We start from the raw sequence: 19,606 nt of genomic DNA on the forward strand, positions 1-19,606 counted from the left end.
AGTTTGAGGTATCGGTAGAAATATGGGAGGCACTCTTGCCTATCGATTAATGAATACGCAGGATGTAAAGGTCTCCACATTCGAAATCAGACCGCGCAAATGACATATCCCAGTACGCCCCCAGAACGCTTCAACGCACTAACCCAACCCGAAATCCAAACGGTATTAGCAACAGATACTCAGTGCCCATTCCTCCTCTTGGCCTCCTCAAGCGCTGCCTTAAGCCTAGCAGCCTTTACCGCCTCTTCGTTGGACGGCGGCGCAGCCCCCGGTGTGCCACCTTGTGTGCCAGCTCCTGCCAACCTGTCTTTGATAAGGGCCTCTCCCTCCCGAAGATCCTCTTCCAGCACACCTAGCCTGCGTACCAGCTCACCCTTCAGCCGCTCCTCGCCCTCCTTGAATTCTTGCTCCAGCCCAGCCACCCTGGGCTTCTCCTTCTCAGCCCCCAAATTCTCTGCCTTCGCCGCCGCAATCTCGGCCTCAATAACCGCCCCGTTAAGCACAAGCTCAACCTCATTAAACGTCGTCATCAGATCCTTCGAACTCTGCTCCAACGCCTTAAGCACCTGATCCGCAAGCCTCACAACCGCGACGCCATTCTCCGCCTGCACCTCATTGGGCGAGATCTTACCAAGCACCGCCACAATCTCATCCCTGACGCCCTGATTCGCGCCCACAGACCTCACAACCGCCTCCTCAATCTCCCTGACCAAATCCGCAACCCTATCTGCACGCTCGCTCTTCGCCCTTAGCACAGCCTGCCTCTCCGCATTCTCAAAATGCCGCTCCACACTCTTCATCTTCGCGATATTCCCCGCCGCATACAGCGGCGTGATCTCCGTCTTCTTATATCGCCTATCCCGCTCCGCGACCAACTGCGTAATCCGTTCATGCCGCAGCTCCACCGCCTCATAGAACTTCCGCAGTACCTCAATCACCATCAGCGTCGGCGGCGGCGGAGAAGCCGCCGCCACGTCCCTCGTTTCCAGCGCCTCGATGCCCGCGACGCTCGTCTCGAGCAGCTTCTCGCACTCCCCGAGCCCGCCCATGAGCCCGCGCACGCCCTCCTGCAGCTGCTCGTACCCCTTGTCGAACACGCCCTCGACGAAGCGCGCGTACTCCTCGCGGTCCTCCTTGGCTTTCCGCCGCGCTTCCTCGGCCTTGAAGTCGTCCTCCAGCGAGCCGATGTCCGCGTACGAGATCTCGTTGTCGTTGAAGAGCTGGTCGGTGCGGGCCTCGCTTTCCTCCTGGCGCGCGCGACGCTCGCGGTCGAGGGTGCCGCGGAGTTTTGTGGCGGCGGACTCGTAGGTGGTGGTTAGGGAGGTGAGGAAGGTGAAGTCGGCTGGGTGGGAGGAGAGGAGGTTTTGGAGGTTGGTGATGGCAGGATGGGAAGAGGGCGGGGAGAGGGATTTGGGGAGGAGGGAGGAGAGGGTTGCGAGGCCGGATGAAGAGGTGGGTACTGGCGCCGGAGTTGGGCCTGGGGTAGATGCGGTGGTGGAAGGAGCCCCTGATAGATTCAGTGGGGCGGGGACGTCGATGGCGTGGTCGGAGAAGGATTCGTCATGGGAGGATGAGGTTATGGGCCTAGAAGATGGTTTAGAACTTGGCTCTGGCTGCTGTGGCTCATTGAAGAAGATCTCGTCTCCTTTGTTGCGTGAAACTTGCAGTGGAGCTACGCCGAAGGACATGGATTGACGGTGATCGGTGTAGGAAAGCGATTGACGGTGAATACTGTGATCCTGAATCGCCGCAGTTGCAGACGAGACAATGTTCTCTCCTGGCGAATACGGCTTATATTGCGGCTGTGGTTGCTGTTGGAGTAGAGGCAGCTGCTGTGGTGGTTCCATAGGCTGCTCGGGAGTTTGCATCGCCTTACTGAACTCGTCCCCGGTGGAGCTCGTGGGGGTCAACATCGTGGTTGACTGGTTTGAGGGCTCGCTCCCACCACCAGCCATACTGAAGGGCAGGTAGCCTCGATTACCAGGACTGTCTGTTCGCCTAGGTGCGCTATCCATCTTGGTCTTAATTGGAGACGGTGGACCCTGCTGGAACTCCCTGATAGGGGCCCTCTCCTCGGGTCTAGACGGCATGCCGAAAGATTGCTCGGTAGAGACGTTGGATGGGTTGGATTGTAGTGTAGGTTTTCGCCTCAAGATTGGTCGTCCACCGGGGCTATACTCTTCGGGAGCAGGCTCCATGGAGAACGACTCTGACGGAATTGGAATAGTCATCTTCCGCTCTAGTGGTTTAGGTACTAGGCCGGATTCTGACTGAAGAGGCGCCAAGGGTGTAGGGGGAGCACGATAGTACTCAATGCCCCGAATTTGAGATTCCGCAGCGAGGAACTCCGTGAGCACCTTTTTCTTGTCCTCTATATCCATTGCGGCAGCCTCGTGGCGAAGCATTGCAATGTATCTCTCCAGAGACCCAGCATACCAAGGATCGATGTCCGAGATGAGGTCGCGTGCGGTAGGTGGTTGGATTTGCTTGGGATGCTCGTCGTGGCTTTTCTCTTGAACAAGTCGGCTGTTCTCTTGGGCGAGCCTATCCCTCTCTTCGGCAACTTGTGCAAGCCGGCTGTTTTCCTGAGCGAGTCTATCTCTCTCCGCGGTGACTTGAGCAAGTTGGATATTGTCCTGGGCTAGTTTGTTCCTCTCTTCAGTGATTTGGGAAAGTTTGACACTATCCTGAGAGAGTCTGTCCCTCTCCGCGGTAACTTGTGCGAGCTTGTCCTGGAGCTCCGTATGCTGACTGTCTGGTCCTCTGGATGACGATGCTGTTTGAGCAGAACCCCATCCACCATCATCCATAACAAAACTGCCCTCGGGCTCTTTTGTGCCTTGAGATCTCGCAGGCGGAGCCTGGCCCCAACCCCCGTCATCCATGACAATGACAGCGGCTGGAGGTGAAGCGGGTCTCTTTACAGACGGCTCATTAGGTGCTGCCCAGCCTCCATCATCCATGACAATGACTTGCGCAGGAGCAGTCTCAATATGTTGACGGAATGGTTGTTCCTGCACCGCTGGCCATTGATGTGACGACCTCGCAGTGTCCGGCGATTTCTGTGCGGGTGCCTCATGCATATTCGGGCCATGTGGCAAGGGAATATCGGGAGCTTTAGGTGGCGGCGTGGGATCATAGTGCTCGCGACTACCTGAAACGTTATGCTGGAAGCCTGATGAAGGACGGTTAACATTCAGCGGAGCGGGCGCCGGCGGAGTCGGCCATTCATCCACACTGACAGCAGAGCCAGTGGCCGCTAACGGAGGGGATGGAGCGGTGGGAAGCTCCACGCTATCCACATGATGCAGCTCCTCCTTACCCTTCGCACCGAATATCTCCTCATCATCAATCTCATCGTCTGCAGATCCAAAGTGCTCCCAGTCAGATGGCCCTCCCATGCCTAATGCAGAAGCCGCAACAGTGGGTGCAGGTGGCGATGGCCATCTCTGTACTGGCGTGCCCGTCTTGCTGCTGTGCGACGCCGGCTTCTTGCTCATAATCGAGCTGATCGAGTCCGTCCGGCCCAGAGCGCCACCACCCTGCCCCGACCCGAACACGCTGTTTCGCTTCTGGTGTATCGGCGAAACAGGATCGTTGTGGGAGACAGGAGGGCTCTGCTCAGTATGGGCGTTGAAAAGGTGCTGCGTAGCCTGTGCCTGTAATTGACCATGAACAGGCTTCGGGGCTTGGATGGATTGGTCTTGCCCACCTTGCTGCTGTCCTTGAGTTTGCCAGTCCTGCTGGGGGGCTGGTTGAGAGACATTGCCGTATGGTGCCGGAATTGGCGGTTGCTGAGGTACGTTCTGGGCCCCATACCCCTGGCCTACGCCCTGCTGTTGTGCGTTCCAAGCGTTTGCTGCTTGTGGTGGAAATTGTTGCCCAGGCTGTTGAATCGCACTTTGTTGAAACTGCTGGGGTTGCTGAGGGTTATGTTGGAGCTGGCCTTGTTGCGTGGGATGCCCGTATTGTTGGCCTTGAGGCGGCGACTGCACTTGCTGACCGAACTGTTGCTGCTGAGGCGGCGACTGAATCTGCTGGCCGAGTTGTTGTGGTGGTTGTTGGAATTGATTTTGAACAGGCTGATTGAAGCCTTGTTGACCTTGTTGAGTCGGCATTGGCTGCTGAGGTTGAAATTGCTGCCCTGGTTGTTGCATAGGCTGTTGGAATCCCACGCCACCTTGAATGCCCTGTGGAACTCCTGGCTGAAACTGAGGTTGCGGGTTCGGCTTCGTATATTTGAATTTCTTACCGCCCCCCTGCCCTGGGAGATGCTGCGCTTGACTCCAAGCTGGAATATCCGGAGGCGGTGGTACGTAAACGCCGGGTAGAGGGTTCGTATTGGCAGGCATATACGATTGAACACCTTGCCCAGTGAGAGATGGGGGGATGTAAGTGGGATGCTGCTCGTCTGGGCTCAGTACTGTCTGAGGCGGGTTTTGAGAGACCGCAGACTGGGGAGTAGAATAAGTCCCTGATGGGGTTGAGCCGTATATTGAGGTTGGTCTGTTCGCAGAGGGTGGGAAATATGACCCTCCAGGGGTAGCAGAAGGCGGAGGAGGGGCGGCTGTATTGTAGGAATGTGGTGGAGCAGGCTGGCTTGGTACTCCACCATGCTGTGGTTGCTGGCCGGGATATCCACCCTGTTGACCTTGCTGATTGAACTGCGTAGGCTGGGCTTGTGCTTGGAAGTTCTGAGCAGGTGGTTGCATGTTGTATGCCGGCTGCTGGTTCCAGTTCTGAGTGTTCTGTTGTTGCTGCGGTGGCTGCTGTTGCATGCCTCCCTGAAATTGGCCAGGTTTCGGTGGCGGTGGAGGGGGGTTGCCCTGCGGCTGATTTTGAGGCTGCAGTGGATAGCTTGTTAGCTATCTACTCTACTCTCATCATTATGGGGTTGCTTACTGGAATCACGCCCTGAGCAGACTGCGTATAACCCCCTGGCATTGTTCCATACGTCCCTGGATTATAGCCTCCAGTTGGCTGTTGCTGTTGCTGGTGCGGAGCTTGCTGCGGTGCTTGCGGGTTCTGACCCCACGCCTGTCGGGCAGGAGGTTGATTCCATTGCTGCTGCATTGGGGGCGGGCTTTGCGTGGGAGGAGCCCACTGACTCTGATTCACAGCAGGGGATGTCGAGGACTGGAAGCCTTGAGGCGCTACATAGCTTGTTAGCAGGTGGTCTGCCAGTTACGCCCAGGAGAGCTGATGCCTTACCTCCGTATGCTGGTGGGGGAGCTGGCTGTCCTGCAAATGATGTTGTGCTTCCTGGCCGTTGGTAACCTCCTTGCTGGCCAGGATTTCCATACGGCTGCATTATGATTAGGTGTCTACACAGCAAAGGGCGGCTAAGGCCTCCCAGTAAGTCTGCGCGCCGTCCTGGTCGCGATCGCTGACGCTGTGGTACAGCAGGGGTATGAATAGGAGTAGTACAGCAGAGAGACTTCCAAGAATTCAACAAAGGCGTATCATGGAGAGCAGAACACGCGAGAATACGCAAAAAGACAGCAGCGAGGCAGCGGACAACGCAACAGGAGAGGAGTCGCGCGAGGAGGGCTGAAGAGTGCCAAGCTCATGCACGGATTCGAGACCGGACTGCAAGGCGAGCAGCCGTCGTTTATCACGCCCCTAAAAATACCTAGTGGATCCTGGCGCGCCCCGAGCGTCAATGTTAGTGCCCTCATGCTGTCTGTCAGTTCACCAAAAACCGGTCGATAGAGTATTCAAGTAGACAGTATATTGATTGCTGCTCAAGACTGCATCTATTCTGTGTGAATTTTCTTTCACTGCCAGTAGGACTTTAAGTTGCTTCCAGGACTCTGGCCAAGACGGCATGTTCACAGCTCCTCGCATGCTTCACAAACGCTGACCTAGCAATTTCCTCCCATGCTCAGACTTATGAACTCCCATTTTGTCCAGATTTTTGAACCATTCTTGTAGCCCTTCAAACAGAGCCAGACAAAGATAGTAGTCACAAGCAGTCACCTCTCTGCCTTCGTACTTATGTCAAGGCATTTTCTTCTATTTCATATGCCGTGAGTCCGGGAGTATAGTGTACATATATGCTTCAGGCCTGGAATTCCGAGGAGTACAGTGAATGGCCCATTTCTGTCTGTCGGGGCTGGGGGAGTCAGGAGTAAGCTCGAGGCAGTTAGTCTATAGAAAACTTGACTTTGGGGGTTGATTGCTCGTTGGCAACCGACAAGTGGATGGTTCCTACATCCCCGATGTTCTTTGCCGCGTCACACTTTAGACAGCCCACCAACATAAATCGACTGGATTGAGGTGTTCTGCGTGTTGTTGTGGTCGCCCTAGCATCCCTAGCGTCGGCCCTGAGCCATCGCTTCACCAACCGCCTCAACAAGCATGCCTTCCAACCGAACTACACCTACTGGTGCATCACCAAGCGCGGTGAGATTCGTTCGCAAGCGCTCGATAGTGCGAGGAGGCAACGCAATCCGCAAGTGGTTGTTCTCCTCGTTATCCAGATGTCTGATCCAATCTGCCGCAGTAGATGGTGGTGGGTTTGCCCCGTATCTGATCGGCAATCGCCCTCTGGAAGCGAATCTCGGAGGCGGTTCTACCAAAACCTTGCGGCATTTGGGGCAGGTGATCGACCTCTTCTCGATCTTGCAAGTGTTGCACCAGTTGTTCAGGCAATCTTCTCCAAAGACATGCTTGCAGGGCAGCTCAACTGCAACCTCCTCGTCCTCGCATGCAGTGACCGACTTCTGGGAGTACTCTTTGACACAGATCTCGCACTCTGTGTCAGCACCTTCTGGGAGATCACTCAGGACCATCCTCTTCAGTCCTGATTTGAAGCTACTGATCTGTGCCTCGGATATAGTAGGAGGGTCTGCGGCGGCCCTCTGGCGTGCAGCCAAGATTCCCCGTCGTTCGCGCAGTGCGTCGAGACCTCCGATGTCGCGATCTCGCATTGCATCGAGTCGTCCGATGTCACGTCGCATTCTTTCAAGCTCTTCGCGTCGTGAAGATATCCCGCGCCTAAGGATGCCGTCGAAGTCCAGGCTATCCTCTGAAGAGTCTGAGGAGAATAATTCTAGTCCTGATAACTGGTCTTGTCGCTGTGATTGCGGCGTTGGTACTCCCCCCATGCTGACATGGCGCTGTCGTGGGGAAGTTGCGTCGAGGTCTTCGCTGTCTCTTCGCAATCTGGTCATTTCTCGCCGTCGTTGCATTGCAAGCTCACGCGAATCGGCACGCGAGTTAGGTTCCTCCGAGGTAGCTGGTGGAAGAGAAGGTCGGCTGTGCCTCGTGAGATTGCTGTATCGGTGTGACGAAAATCTCGATCTCGCCTCATCGCTGACATTGTGCCGTCGGTCGTCAGGAGTTCCCGTGTTGGATCTCTGGCTATTTGAACGAGCTCGCTCTCTCAGGTTCCAATTTTGAGCATTCTGTGAGCCGGCTGAGTTACCACGGTCATATCCATCTCTGCTGGCTGGTGGTCGAGATAAGTCGTGCTCCGGTGTCATGAACGGAGACGGCGCAAAGTGAGGAAGAGCATACTGGGGGTGCGGAAGACCGAAAGGGTAGAAACCGTCATTGTGCGGTGCCTGGGGATAGTTGGGCGGCAGGAACATGGAGGGCCGATAACTATCAGGATACGGGAAATTCGGAGGAGGGAAAGGAGGCTGATGTCCGCTCATGGCCAAGAAGTCCAGCGGAGTGGGGTGAGCTGGAGGCGCGTATGCTGTCGGTCTACCGAACCTCTGCGGCTGAGACGAGTTGCTACGCCCGGAATACTGAGGCTGAAGCAGCTGGTGCTGTTCGGGCGTCATCCAGACTGGCATCTCGTGACCTGGAGCAGCTCCGGCGGAGGTAGATGGAGCAGTCGTGCTGGGACGCGGAGCACGGCCAGGCGCCTGATCGTGAGTCGGGAGGCCCGACATATTCGCTGTCTGGAGAGCAAGGCTGCCCGTTGGTGACGGCTGCAAAGGAGCTGTTCCGGGTGGTGGGGAGGTCTGCGAGGGAACGTGGACTGAGGTTGGAGCGAGGGGTAGGACTCGTGTCGTGAGGTTAGTAACGAGCGTGGCCACCGTCGGAGGCGGCAACCAGAGCGAGCGGGCGGCTTCACCGGAAAGGCGCTGGCCAAATGAATGTCGGTTTGTTGATGAACGGGGCGAGTGCTGTCGCTCCCCGCAACCTCTGGGACTGTCTCAACGAGGCCCGGGCCGCACTCGCCTGCTTTCCCTTCGGCGGTGACGGAGTCCGTGGTGCCTGCGGGCGGTCGAGCACAGTGTTCTGGCAGCCAGCAGCAGCGGAGGAGTAGATATGAGACTGGGGGCAGACAATGGGGTTAAGTAGGGAGGCTCGAGGAAGAGGGGCGTAAGGCTGAGCGAGCGACATCACACATAGTCACACGCGCATGAATGGGAACGCACGACTCACTGTGCCGACACTGCAGAGGCCTCCAATCTGCGCCAGCAGAGCTGCAGCACCGTCAGGCCCCGTTGTCCAGGCGGTGCTGACCTCCGATAGAGCTATGCGTCTGTTCTGGCCGCTTGGTTTCGCCCGTCTCAGGCGAAGGGATGCAGGCTGGCCATTCACCATCAAGACTATGGCACCAAGTCGCCGTGCCGCGTGCCTCAGGGCGCACAATCGGGCTGCAGACTCACCTTCGAGGCCAGGCAGGCAATGCTCCACGACTGCGGCCGTCGACAGCGTCTGGCGGCGAGGGAGCAATTTATATCTGCGAGGGAGGCCATGCTCAGTGCATTGCTCGCAGCTAGAGAGCTGGTGTAGTCCGCTACCGCCCGCCACCGCCCGCCTACGAGTGCATTTCCGTGGTCCAAGACGCTGAAGACGCGCAATTATAACGTGTTCGAGCCCTGGCCAGAGGGATCTACCGTGAAGCAGATTCTTAGCCTATCTAATTGCGCATACCCGCCCGCAGCATTGGCCTCGACGCTCGAAAGCCTCACGCCTCCTGCCGCGCTTGGCAGCCGCAGCCGCATTGCTGCTTAGAGCCTTGCCGCTCCGGGACTCTCCGCGCGCCCGAGTGTTTTTTTTGCTGCATCCCGAGAGGGTTCGGGAGCGGCTTCATCGCAGCAGTGCATACAATCAAGACTGCGCTCGCGGACGTCGCCTGCCCGCGTCACAATCCTTCTATTTGCAAAGTTCCCTCTGCATTGGCTTAATCGAGACAGAAATGCTTCGGTCCGCTGCAACAAAGCTCCGGCCTGCCGAGGGGCTCCTCCGCCCAGCTATCCCACTTCCACATGCCAGATCTAGCTGCACACCTATGCTATTAATCCGCTCGCAACGACCCTTGACGGCAACTTGCAGACCGACTTCAATATCATCAGCCGCTGTCCTCCGCTGTTCCGCAAATCCCTCCATCTTCTGTGCTACCTCGCGAACCTTCGTAACCAGCTCCAGAATGGCCTCGTCCACAAGAGCCGAATCGGACGCCTTTGGGGTGGTCCAGGTGCCCTCCGACAAGTACTGGGGCGCGCAAACGGAGCGGTCGCTGGAGAACTTCAAGATCAACCAGCCCCAGGACCGCATGCCTCCACCGATTGTTCGGGCCTTTGGAATCCTCAAGGGCGCGGCCGCGACGGTGAATATGAAGTTCGGACTGGGTAGGCATGGAAACACCGTCAGGAGATGCTAGGCTAATTGAAGGTATATCCAAGACCCCACCATAGGCAAGGCAATCCAACAAGCTGCTGAGGAGGTCGCTTCTCTCAAGCTTGTCGACCACTTCCCGCTCGTCGTCTGGCAGACCGGCTCCGGCACGCAATCGAACATGAACGCCAACGAAGTCATTTCGAACCGCGCCATTGAGATACTAGGTGGCCAGATGGGTTCCAAGAAACCTGTACATCCAAACGACCACGTCAACATGTCTGCATCTTCCAACGATACCTTCCCTACCGTTATGCACATTGCAGCCGTTCTTGAACTCGAGGAGCAGCTTATTCCCGCTCTCAAGAGCCTGCGCGATGCACTCCACAAGAAGAGCCAGCAATTCGAACATATTATTAAGATCGGACGCACACATCTGCAAGACGCGACGCCGTTGACTTTGGGCCAGGAGTTTTCTGGATATGTCACACAGTTGGAATATGGCGTTGAGAGAGTCCAGACGGCGCTCCCACGTCTAAAGATGCTTGCGCAAGGAGGTACCGCTGTTGGCACTGGTCTCAACACCTTCAAGGGATTCGATGAGGCGATTGCAACCGAAGTCAGCAAAATGACGGGACATGACTTTGTGACGGCACCAAACAAGTTCGAGGCGCTAGCTGCTCACGACGCTATTGTGGAAGCGTCCGGACAGCTGAATACCCTCGCTGTGTCCCTGTTTAAGATCGCTCAAGACATTCGATTCCTCGGGTCTGGGCCTCGATGTGGTCTTGGAGAGCTGAAACTGCCAGAGAATGAACCCGGCTCATCCATCATGCCCGGAAAGGTCAACCCAACCCAGTGCGAGTCCATGACTATGCTATGTACGCAAGTGTTTGGCAATCACGCAGCCGTTACGTTTGCTGGATCCCAAGGAAATTTCGAGCTCAACGTCTTCAAGCCAGTGATGATCAGGAATCTGCTGCACAGCGCAAGACTTTTAGCAGACGGTATGCAGAGCTTTGAGAAGAACCTAGTCGCGGACATGGAGGCCGACGAGAAAAGGATCGGAGCTCTGCTACATGAGAGGTAACTACTCCCGTCGTCTCCTCAAATAACCCTTTTCTAACGAACCCCCAGTCTCATGCTAGTCACTTGCCTCAACCCCATCATCGGCTACGATATGGCTTCGAAGGTTGCCAAGAATGCCCACAAGAAGGGCACGACGCTGAAAGAAAGCGCGATGGAGCTAAAGGCGCTTAGCTCGGAGGACTTCGATAAGTACGTGCGGCCAGAGTTAATGATTGCACCGAAAGAGAAGAAGTGAATGGGAAACATGTGATGTCAAGTAGATTTGTGCCTGTAATAAGTAGATGCATTGTAGTGTAGTCACACAAGAACATATTTCACCTAATCAACGTGTCAAGCTGCATCGAATGTGAGGATTGAGGTCAGATAGGGGATGATTTGGGACCAGTGTATCAGTCACGTGCCTTGGACGCTTAGCGTGCTAGCGTGTTCTACGCGTCTCCATGCCTTGCGGAAATCGCATTGGACCCCCTCACCTAAACCCTCCTGAACTGCACCTCAACCTCATCACCAACGCCAGCAGTGCACCATGCCCGGCCTCACCACGTCGCGGCGTCGTACTCGCGACCCTGACGAGTCCGAGGATGAAAATGTGTCCGACAGCGCCGCCAGCTCGTCCTCGATGCGTTCGGGCGGAAGTAAACGTGCACGGCTTGATGATGACGCGCTCTCAGAGGTACGTTGAGTTCACAAGAGGCAGAAGAGCTGTCACGGTATTATTCAGTTCTTTCCAAGAGCTAACCCCGCATAGGAATCTGAAAGCCCTGTTCTCCCAGACAGCTATCGTAACCAGCCCCAAGCCAACGGCAACGGAGACTACACCCTTGATCCTCACCAGCCCGGCTCCATCGTGCGAATCACCCTCACAAATTTTGTCACTTACACGGCTGCGGAATTCCTCCCTGGACCTAGTCTGAACATGATAATTGGGCCAAATGGAACGGGCAAGAGTACTCTCGTTTGTGCGATCTGCTTGGGGCTGGGATGGTCCGCATCGGTATGTACAAGAGCAACTGGTCATGAGCTCGGTGATGTTAATTCGATTTAGAATCTTGGAAGGGCAAAGGACATAGTCGAATATATCAAACACGGTGCTCGCGAAGCTGAGATTGAGATTGAATTAGCAGGTGGCCGTCAAACCAAGGGCAAGAATCCTGTTATTCGCACAGTGATCAAGAGAGAGGGTCAAAAGAAAGGAAACTTCTTTCTCAACGGACGAGCATGCACGCAAAAGCAAGTCGTCGAACTTGCGAGGTCCTTTTCAATCCAGATCGACAACCTCTGCCAATTTCTTCCGCAAGATCGCGTCGTCGAATTTGCCCAAATGACTCCAGTGGAAAAGCTGAGGGCGACACAGCAAGCTGTTGCTTCGGATGAGGTTGTCAAGATGCATGGGAAGCTTATAGAGTTCCGACAGACCCAGAAAAGGGGTCAGGTTGACCAAAAAACCAGACAGGATACTCTAAACGGTCTCTTGGCCCGACAGAACGCGCAGAGAGCGGATGTGGAGCGCTTGAAAGAGCGACAGTCTCTTCTTACACAGGAAAACGCATTGAAGTCCATGAGACCATTCATTGAGTACCGCCAGGCAAAAGCTGAAGCCGAAGAGGCGAAGCAGGCCAAGAAAGAGGCCAAGGCGAATCTCATCCGGCTTCAACGGGAGGCTGGGCCATCCATGAGGGCTACCAACGCGAAGCAGGCCTATCGAGACCAGATCAAGGACGTACTCGCCAGCCGAAAGAGTGCAGTTCGGGCGACAGAATTATCCGCCGATGGATACACACAGAAGCTGCAGGCCAAAGAGGAAAAGATCAAAGAAATCGAAGCCAAGATCGAAGCGGAGAAGAGAAGTGATGACGGAAATAAGAAAAAAATTGTCACTCACGAAAGGAACATCACTCGCCTCAAAGGACTATTGGAAGAAGAGCCCGCACCATTTGATGCTCTTGAGTTCAATAAGAAGATACGAGATAAGGAACGCCTGCAGAAGGACTTAGAGGACGCGATCAGAGCAGGAAGAGAGGAGCAAGGAGAAATCCGCCAGCGAGTCACGGAGCTAGGGCCTAGGAAAAAGCAACTCGAGAAAGAGCTTGAAGAACTCAAATCGCAAAGTGGACAGCAAACCAACAAACTAAGAACTTTATCGCCAGACACAGCCAAAGCGTGGACTTGGGTTCAAGAGAACGGCAATCACTTTGAAGGCGAGATATATGGGCCTCCTATCGTCACATGCAGTATCAAAGACCCCCGATACGCAGATGCCATCGAATCTATGATTTCGAAAGGCGAATTCTGCTCATTCACTTGCTCAAGCAAGAAAGATATGGCGACTTTACAAAACGAATTACTTGGCAGGATGAATCTACACGATATAAACATTCGGATGGCAACTCGTGGAATTGGTCAATGGGAACATCCTATCCCCAACGACGACCTGGCCGGCTATGGCCTTGAGGCTTGGCTCATTAACTTGGTTGAGGGCCCTGAGCCTGTACTGTCCATGCTCTGCGAAAATGCCAACCTTCATAGGACTGCTGTCACGCGTCAGCGCGACACTAACGAGCAGTTCGAGAAAATCCGCAATAGCCCCATCCAAACATGGGTAGCAGGCCAGAAGTCGTTTCGGATTCTGCATAGGAAGGATTATGGATCCGACGCCGTGTCGATTATGGTTCGGCCAATCCACAAAGCAACTTACTGGACAGACCAACCCATTGATGCAGGGGCCGAGAGGGACATCAAAGCTAAAATTGGCGAGATTGAAATCCAGGCGGAGACAGAAAGGAATAGTTTTGAAGAGTTGAGACAGAGGTTGCTGCCTAAGAACGATGAGAGAAAGAAACTCATGCAGGAAACGGTATGTGCGGAACGTATTTTGCAGTTCGACATACTAAACATACGTAGGAAGCACTCCGAAAGGAGAAAGACGAACGACAGAAACTCCTAAGCAATTTCAGGCTTGTTCCTGATCAGCTAGGTTAGTCTCACGCTGCTCGTGCGTTCTTGGGTATTTGCTAACCAGCCATAAACGCAGCTGACGCCGAGGCTGAGAAGAGCCGCATCGAAACAGAGAGAGCGGAACTCAGGCAACGCATCGCAACACTCAGAGCCGAGATACAAGATCTGCAACTCGAGAAGGGCCAGCTTGTGCTTGACTACGCTGTAAGTCTTGCATCGTTAGTGTATATGGATATGGCACTTACCGGATACAGAATGCAATCGAGAATCTGCGCATCGCTTGCGTTGCCCTGATGGATGCTGAGATTCTCTATATCGAAGCATCTTCTGAATTCGAGGCGGTTGCCGCGGAAAACAAGCACGTCCTCCAGATGATAGAAGAAACCCGCCAGGCTGAAGCAGACATCACCGCGAAGGCTAAAGATCTTATTGAGAAAGCGAAGAAATTGGCCCGGAAATGTGAACAAGTCCACCACAATCGTACTGTAGAGGAGGCGGAGTTTCATGAAACACACTCCGCGATCGAAACAATGGAGGAGCTCAACTCGGAGATTGAATCCGTGATGACTAGGCTGGAACTTATGACGGATGGAAATCCTCGCGCCCTGGCTGAGTACGAAAAGCGTGCTCAGGAAATCGAGATAACGGAAGCGAAACTCAGTGATCTGAATGCAGAGCTTGAACAGATACAGAATGAAATAACCGAAATCAGGGCGGAATGGGAACCGCAGGTTGACGCTCTCGTCGAGCGAATCAGCGATGGCTTCTCAAGGAACTTTAAGAAGATTGGATGTGCTGGTCAGGTTCAAATTGACAAGCACGAGGACTTCGATCAGTGGGCCATCGAAATCCTAGTCAGATTTCGGTATGTGAACTTCCACTCCAAGTCTCGAACTCCACTAACGAAAACAGCGAGAATGAGGAGCTGGCCATTCTAGATTCCCATCGCCAGTCTGGTGGAGAACGTGCCGTTTCGACGATCTTCTACCTTATGGCCCTGCAAGACATGGCCCGATCGCCTTTCCGCGTCGTCGACGAGATCAACCAAGGTATGGACCCTCGCAACGAACGCATGGTCCATGAGCGCATGGTAGACATTGCGTGCCAGGAGCGCACGAGCCAATATTTCCTCATCACACCAAAGCTTCTCAACGGTCTTAAGTTCCACCCCAAGATGAAAGTCCACTGCATTGCCAGTGGCGAGTACATGCCTGAAGATTACAACGATCTAGACTTCCCGAGCTTGCTAGAAATCGCGATGAGGGTCAAGGGGCGGGCTTGATGTAACGCATGGCTGGGTGATCCTCATGGGTATTCTCAATCTTGTGTTTTGATGGGCTTGGAGGATTCCGCTTTACATATTCGGTTGGTCTAAAGGTGGATATGCTACAGTACAGGAAGGCGCGAGTGTCTCGGTGTCGACTATGCCGTACTACAGAGCATGTTTGTTAACTTTCGGCGAGGGCGTAAAGGTAGGGACACGGCAGAATCGAGATACATACTAGGTCCTCAGCTGATCGAACATCAGCTAACATGTTCACCACTTCCTCCATGAATGCGATGCTGATGTGATACAGCCAATTGGTGCTTTGCCTCAATAGACTCCCCTCAAAGCCACCTACAGCATGTGTAGTATATTGTCCCGATCGAGCCATGCACCGTACGAGTCGGACGAGCCCCGGTTCAGGTATGAGCGGGGCAAATTCACTGAAAATCTCGTCTAAGCTAACAGAGGCAAGCCAATCATCGTACCCACATTGCACTATGACCAAAGGCACTCGGCACCGCCGGCAGGCTCGCAGGTAGCTCCGGCCGGGAGGATCGTGCTCCGCGTGCTGCCCCCCTGGGTCGGTAGGCTTACCGTCGTTACGGCTAAGCAAGCTTCTATTGGTGATACAACCTCACGTCCCACAAACCGCTCTGTACCACGTAAAGAACGGGTTTCGTGGAACCGTCAGGTCTGAAATTATTTCTACGGTGGCAGGAGAGTGACCATGGCACGGCATCGGCATGCTCTTGAAGGGGAAGAGTTGTACCTCCTATTCCGCGTCGAGGGGTTATAAAGAGCGATCGCGCTGATTCATTTCCCTTTCATCTATTGTATTCGTGTTGTCAAAACTTCTCTAACAACGTTGTGGGCTTCATTGATTTTTTTCCATCTCGAATCCCAAGGCCCGAGTTAGATCGAATCTTCACACGATGCAACTCCTCTACCCACTCCTCTCCTCCCTCCTCATCCTGCCTACACTTGGTAACCCCATCAACCCCCGCTCCACTCCCAACACTGCATCCAAGTCCGAAATCTGGCATATCTCAGCTTTCACGGCCCACTTCATGGGCGACGACTCTGGCCTCCCCGGCGGCGAATGGCCCCCGGGCGTCAACTTTAATACAACCCTTTCCTTCACGCTCGCTTTCCCAGACAACACGACCTCTTCCTGCGCCGCGACGTTCCAGGAGCCCGGCACGCCGACGGCGTACACGGTGTGCGAGAGGCGAGTGGATGGGAGTGTAGTTAAGTTCAAGGTCAAGAAAACGGAGGGGGCTGAGTCGAAGTGGGCGATGTATAACTTCAATTTGAGCGTTGTGAGGGAGAGGGAAGTGAGGTGAGTGTGGATGTTGGAATATGAGGGATGTTGCTAACTGGGTTGGATAGGGCAACGATGAAGGGGAGTAGGCATATCTCCTCGAATAGTGAGTGGACGGATCAGGATAGCTATCTTACGTGTATAGCGTATGCGCCGGAGACGGGGGTGTGGTGTCAGCAGGGGGGTGAGATGGGGATATCGGGGCCTATTCCGATTACTGCGGGTTGAGGTCGTATCGGCGCATGACGATTAAGGTGGGGGATTAGTTTGAGGGCGGTGGTGTGAAGCAAGCTGAAGGATGTGGTAGTATCGTCGGAAGTAGATGTAGATTTACGTGCCCATACTAGATCTTCGTTCCAAAAGTATGATTACGAGACTGAAGAGCCTCGAGGTCTCTACGACTCACCTACCTTTCAGCTAGTGTCTAGGGGAGTTCTCCCTATCTACTGACTGCTTCGTATCATTTCCTTCGTCAGCTATATCTGGGCTCGATTTGAGGAGACTCCTCTGTCTCCAAACACCACTCTCCTCCTTCAGTCTTCCACGTCTCATCCACCCTTCCTCTTCCATCTAACTTCTTCTCTCGTCCACTCACTTCTTCCACTGCCCACGACTCACCTGAGTCACCTTCTCCACCGCTAATCTCCTCTCGCTGCTTTGAGGCTGTCAGACGGGTCTTGGTGCACTTTCAGGACTCTTCACCTCATCCAAATCTATCATTTTGACCGACCTAATACCCTGCTGGGCCACCTCAAGCGGCGGCAGGCGAAGTTGTGCAGATTACATTACTCATCTCCTCGGCCAGTCATTTCTATCACCTCACCGCTCTCAAGCATAAAGCACCCTAGTGACACCCATCATAATTCTAGCCATGGAAGACCCGGATATCCTGCCGGAGGATCCCCCACAACCGCACCTGTCAGTACACATGGACGACAACTTAGGTACCCTGCCGGAGGACCCCCTACAGTGTCAACCGTCGGCACACATGGGTAATCCAGATGCCCTGCCGGAGGACCCCCCACAGTCGCAGCCGTTGGTACCCACAAGCCATTCGTCATGGCCGGCGCCAGTGCTCAGGCAGCACTCTGAGCCGCCTCACGTGCCACACTCTTCTCCAGCGTTACGTCCCGTCTTACTGCGATCTGAGGCACCGCGAGGTCGCTTCCGTCCAGCCAAACGCCCCAGCATCTACAGTGATTATCATCTTCCCTGGCAAACCGATCCAATTCACCGCATGGATACCACGATGCCAGACGACAAGAACAGCGGGAATGCCGAAATTGAAGAAGTGAAGCAAGAGGATTTTGAGGGCGGTTACCCTTCTGAGACCCCCCAGACGGTACCAAGCGACAGTACACAGTTTGATCAAGAAAAGCCGAAAGATGAAAATGTCTCCGCTAACATCTCGGCACCTCAGGTGATGCCGACTGTTGATGCCGGCGCATCCGGGTCTGCGGAGTCCAGGAGGCCCTCAAGCATGGGTTTGGCACAAGGAGTTATCGGTGAGGACGTGAGAGAGAGTTTACGTCTAAGGTACGGTACATCCGGTTTTGCCTCGATGACCCCTCGGGGACGCTCCGGACAGTGGCGTCCCAGTGCTGAAACAGGGTCGAATTCCTCCAAAGGCTTCCTTGGCACTCAATTGTTCGAGGCATCTCCGAATACTTCGTCCCAGAAACCACTTCCATTCGTGGAGGAGTCGGACGATGATTCCGTCCAAAATGGAATCAGGAGGGTGCATGATGCCAGGCAACACCACCGCCATGCAAGCCAGCGCAGATCAGAGGAAGAAAATGCCTTGAAAAGTCGAATCTCGAAGTATGCCCAATCGTCAAATGATACTGAGGAGGAACAAATGCCCTGGACCAATTTTCAGTCTTCAGAATATCAACACGACGACCAGCCTAGCGATGTGGACGGCGAGACGATGGACGAGACACCGGATGAGCCAAGTGGATTGGATCGCTGTAAGTGCATGATTCCTCCTAAAAGTATCACGGAACTAACACCGTAATCAGATCTAGACGACGACATGCGCATACCCGAACCCAGAATGCTGACCCTCCAGAGGCAAGCCAGCTACAACAGAAAGCGGTCGGCATCCCCTCATGATCGTGCCCAATCCTACATAAGGAAGCCTCGACCGACTTTGGATCTGACCACTGAAGATGTTGTCAAAGGCCTTATCAAGGGCAACATAGATCGACAACGTCTCTTACAGGCAGCTAAGGACAGTACGAACGTGCATAAAGCCTTAGAAGACACTGAACGCAAGTTGGAGGGTGCCAACGCCCGCTTGCATGATTACAAGCAGGCTCTGAAAGAGAAGGACTCTAAATCAGACGTGAGACGGTTGGAAGGAGATGTACGGGAGAAAAACCGCGAGATTGAGAGAAGGAAGAAAGAATTGCAAAAGATGACGGATAAACTGGCGGACGAGATCAACAAAAGGGATGGAAAGATAGAGAAGCTGAAGGTCGCCAGGCAAGAATCGCTTGACGAATCCAAGAAGTTGGAGAAGGACGTCAAGAAACTTGAATCTGAAATCAAAGCGCAGCAAAAGGCCTTTGACCGAGCCTCCAAGGACATCGAAGGACTCCAGACGGTAGTCTCAGAGCTGCAAAAAGTCGCCGGCAAGAAGGATACTTATCTTCACCTGGTAGCGTAGCGCCTCGTTCGGGTCTTCGAAATGCTAAAAAGTGGTGGAATGGCCCCTGATGACATGGCTTGGGAGCTCAATCGTTTGAAAAACTTCATGGGAAATAAATGGACTTCGAATCTGAAGCACGGGATGCAAACATCCGAAAAGCTTCTCGCAACATTTGCGACCGACAAGAATGGTGTCAAAATGGAGGTTCCAGACGTACAGGTCCCCTCCGCGGTTATTCCCAAGCCAAAAGCGAGGCAATAGGCGTGCAATTTGAACTCTCCATCAGCCGGAATGCTCTAATGGGGCGGTAAAAGCACTCTTATTCTCTCATGTTTCTTTCCCCTTCAAATCAGCTTTATATCCGAAATCCTCTGCGAGGGTCTTTGCGGCCTCGACTCCCCCTGCGACCCCAACAGAACCTGAAAAGTTGTGGAATTCTTTCTCTGGTATTCAGTCACCACCAAAAAGCATCAATATACCTATTCTTACTGCGCTTAGCTCTAAATCAGTAATGTGAACTAAAACGTGCTTATCCGTTCACCACCGTCTGACTGCCCCCGACACCCTCAGATAAATCCGACCAGGATGTCAAATTCTAGAGATCACAAATCAGGCCGGCTCTCACTCAGTGACAGGACAATGATATGTATATACTAGCGCACCACCGCCTGACTGCCCCCGACACCCTTAAAAAAAATTGACCAAGATGTCAAATTCTGGAGCCCATGAATCAGGCTCT

At 54.1% G+C, this 19,606-nt stretch overlaps 7 protein-coding genes across 7 annotated transcripts; 4 read left to right on the forward strand and 3 right to left on the reverse strand.

The window, feature by feature from the left end:
- Positions 1-15: 15 nt before the first annotated feature.
- On the reverse strand, positions 16-1,933 carry BDZ99DRAFT_462838 (uncharacterized protein). Its single transcript, XM_033719941.1, has one exon. The coding sequence runs from the start codon at positions 1,911-1,913 to the stop codon at positions 180-182; it is 1,734 nt and encodes a 577-aa protein (XP_033577205.1). The 5' UTR covers positions 1,914-1,933; the 3' UTR covers positions 16-179.
- Positions 1,934-3,139: 1,206 nt separating this feature from the next.
- BDZ99DRAFT_570843 (uncharacterized protein) lies at positions 3,140-4,844 on the reverse strand. The gene is made up of 2 exons (XM_033728035.1): positions 3,713-4,844; positions 3,140-3,659 (listed from the first exon to the last, which is right to left on the reverse strand). The coding sequence occupies exons 1-2, from the start codon at positions 4,776-4,778 to the stop codon at positions 3,622-3,624; spliced, it is 1,104 nt and encodes a 367-aa protein (XP_033577206.1). The 5' UTR covers positions 4,779-4,844; the 3' UTR covers positions 3,140-3,621.
- A 1,197-nt stretch (positions 4,845-6,041) lies between these two features.
- BDZ99DRAFT_308021 (uncharacterized protein) lies at positions 6,042-8,142 on the reverse strand. Its single transcript, XM_033714244.1, has 2 exons — positions 6,215-8,142; positions 6,042-6,135 (listed from the first exon to the last, which is right to left on the reverse strand). The coding sequence occupies exon 1, from the start codon at positions 7,902-7,904 to the stop codon at positions 6,315-6,317; it is 1,590 nt and encodes a 529-aa protein (XP_033577207.1). The 5' UTR covers positions 7,905-8,142; the 3' UTR covers positions 6,042-6,135; positions 6,215-6,314.
- A 928-nt stretch (positions 8,143-9,070) lies between these two features.
- BDZ99DRAFT_462839 (fumarate hydratase) lies at positions 9,071-10,919 on the forward strand. The gene is made up of 3 exons (XM_033719942.1): positions 9,071-9,596; positions 9,651-10,668; positions 10,720-10,919. Exons 1-3 carry the CDS (start codon positions 9,395-9,397, stop codon positions 10,904-10,906), a joined length of 1,407 nt encoding a protein of 468 aa, XP_033577208.1. The 5' UTR covers positions 9,071-9,394; the 3' UTR covers positions 10,907-10,919.
- Positions 10,920-11,158: 239 nt separating this feature from the next.
- On the forward strand, positions 11,159-14,908 carry BDZ99DRAFT_563084 (P-loop containing nucleoside triphosphate hydrolase protein; the record flags this gene model as incomplete). The annotated part of the gene is made up of 7 exons (XM_033727357.1): positions 11,159-11,344; positions 11,420-11,665; positions 11,717-13,529; positions 13,577-13,645; positions 13,703-13,830; positions 13,881-14,491; positions 14,539-14,908. The coding sequence occupies exons 1-7, from the start codon at positions 11,198-11,200 to the stop codon at positions 14,906-14,908; spliced, it is 3,384 nt and encodes a 1,127-aa protein (XP_033577209.1). The 5' UTR covers positions 11,159-11,197.
- Positions 14,909-15,825: 917 nt separating this feature from the next.
- BDZ99DRAFT_476429 (uncharacterized protein) lies at positions 15,826-16,442 on the forward strand (the record flags this gene model as incomplete). Its single annotated transcript, XM_033722055.1, has 3 exons — positions 15,826-16,232; positions 16,283-16,320; positions 16,360-16,442. 3 exons carry the CDS (start codon positions 15,826-15,828, stop codon positions 16,440-16,442), a joined length of 528 nt encoding a protein of 175 aa, XP_033577210.1.
- Positions 16,443-17,085: 643 nt separating this feature from the next.
- Positions 17,086-18,885, forward strand: BDZ99DRAFT_476430 (uncharacterized protein; the record flags this gene model as incomplete). The annotated part of the gene is made up of 2 exons (XM_033722056.1): positions 17,086-18,184; positions 18,236-18,885. The coding sequence occupies 2 exons, from the start codon at positions 17,086-17,088 to the stop codon at positions 18,883-18,885; spliced, it is 1,749 nt and encodes a 582-aa protein (XP_033577211.1).
- Between the last annotated feature and the right edge of the window lie 721 nt (positions 18,886-19,606).

This window comes from Mytilinidion resinicola, assembly GCF_010093595.1.
Source record: "Mytilinidion resinicola strain CBS 304.34 unplaced genomic scaffold BDZ99scaffold_9, whole genome shotgun sequence".
NCBI lineage: Eukaryota > Fungi > Ascomycota > Dothideomycetes > Mytilinidiales > Mytilinidiaceae > Mytilinidion > Mytilinidion resinicola.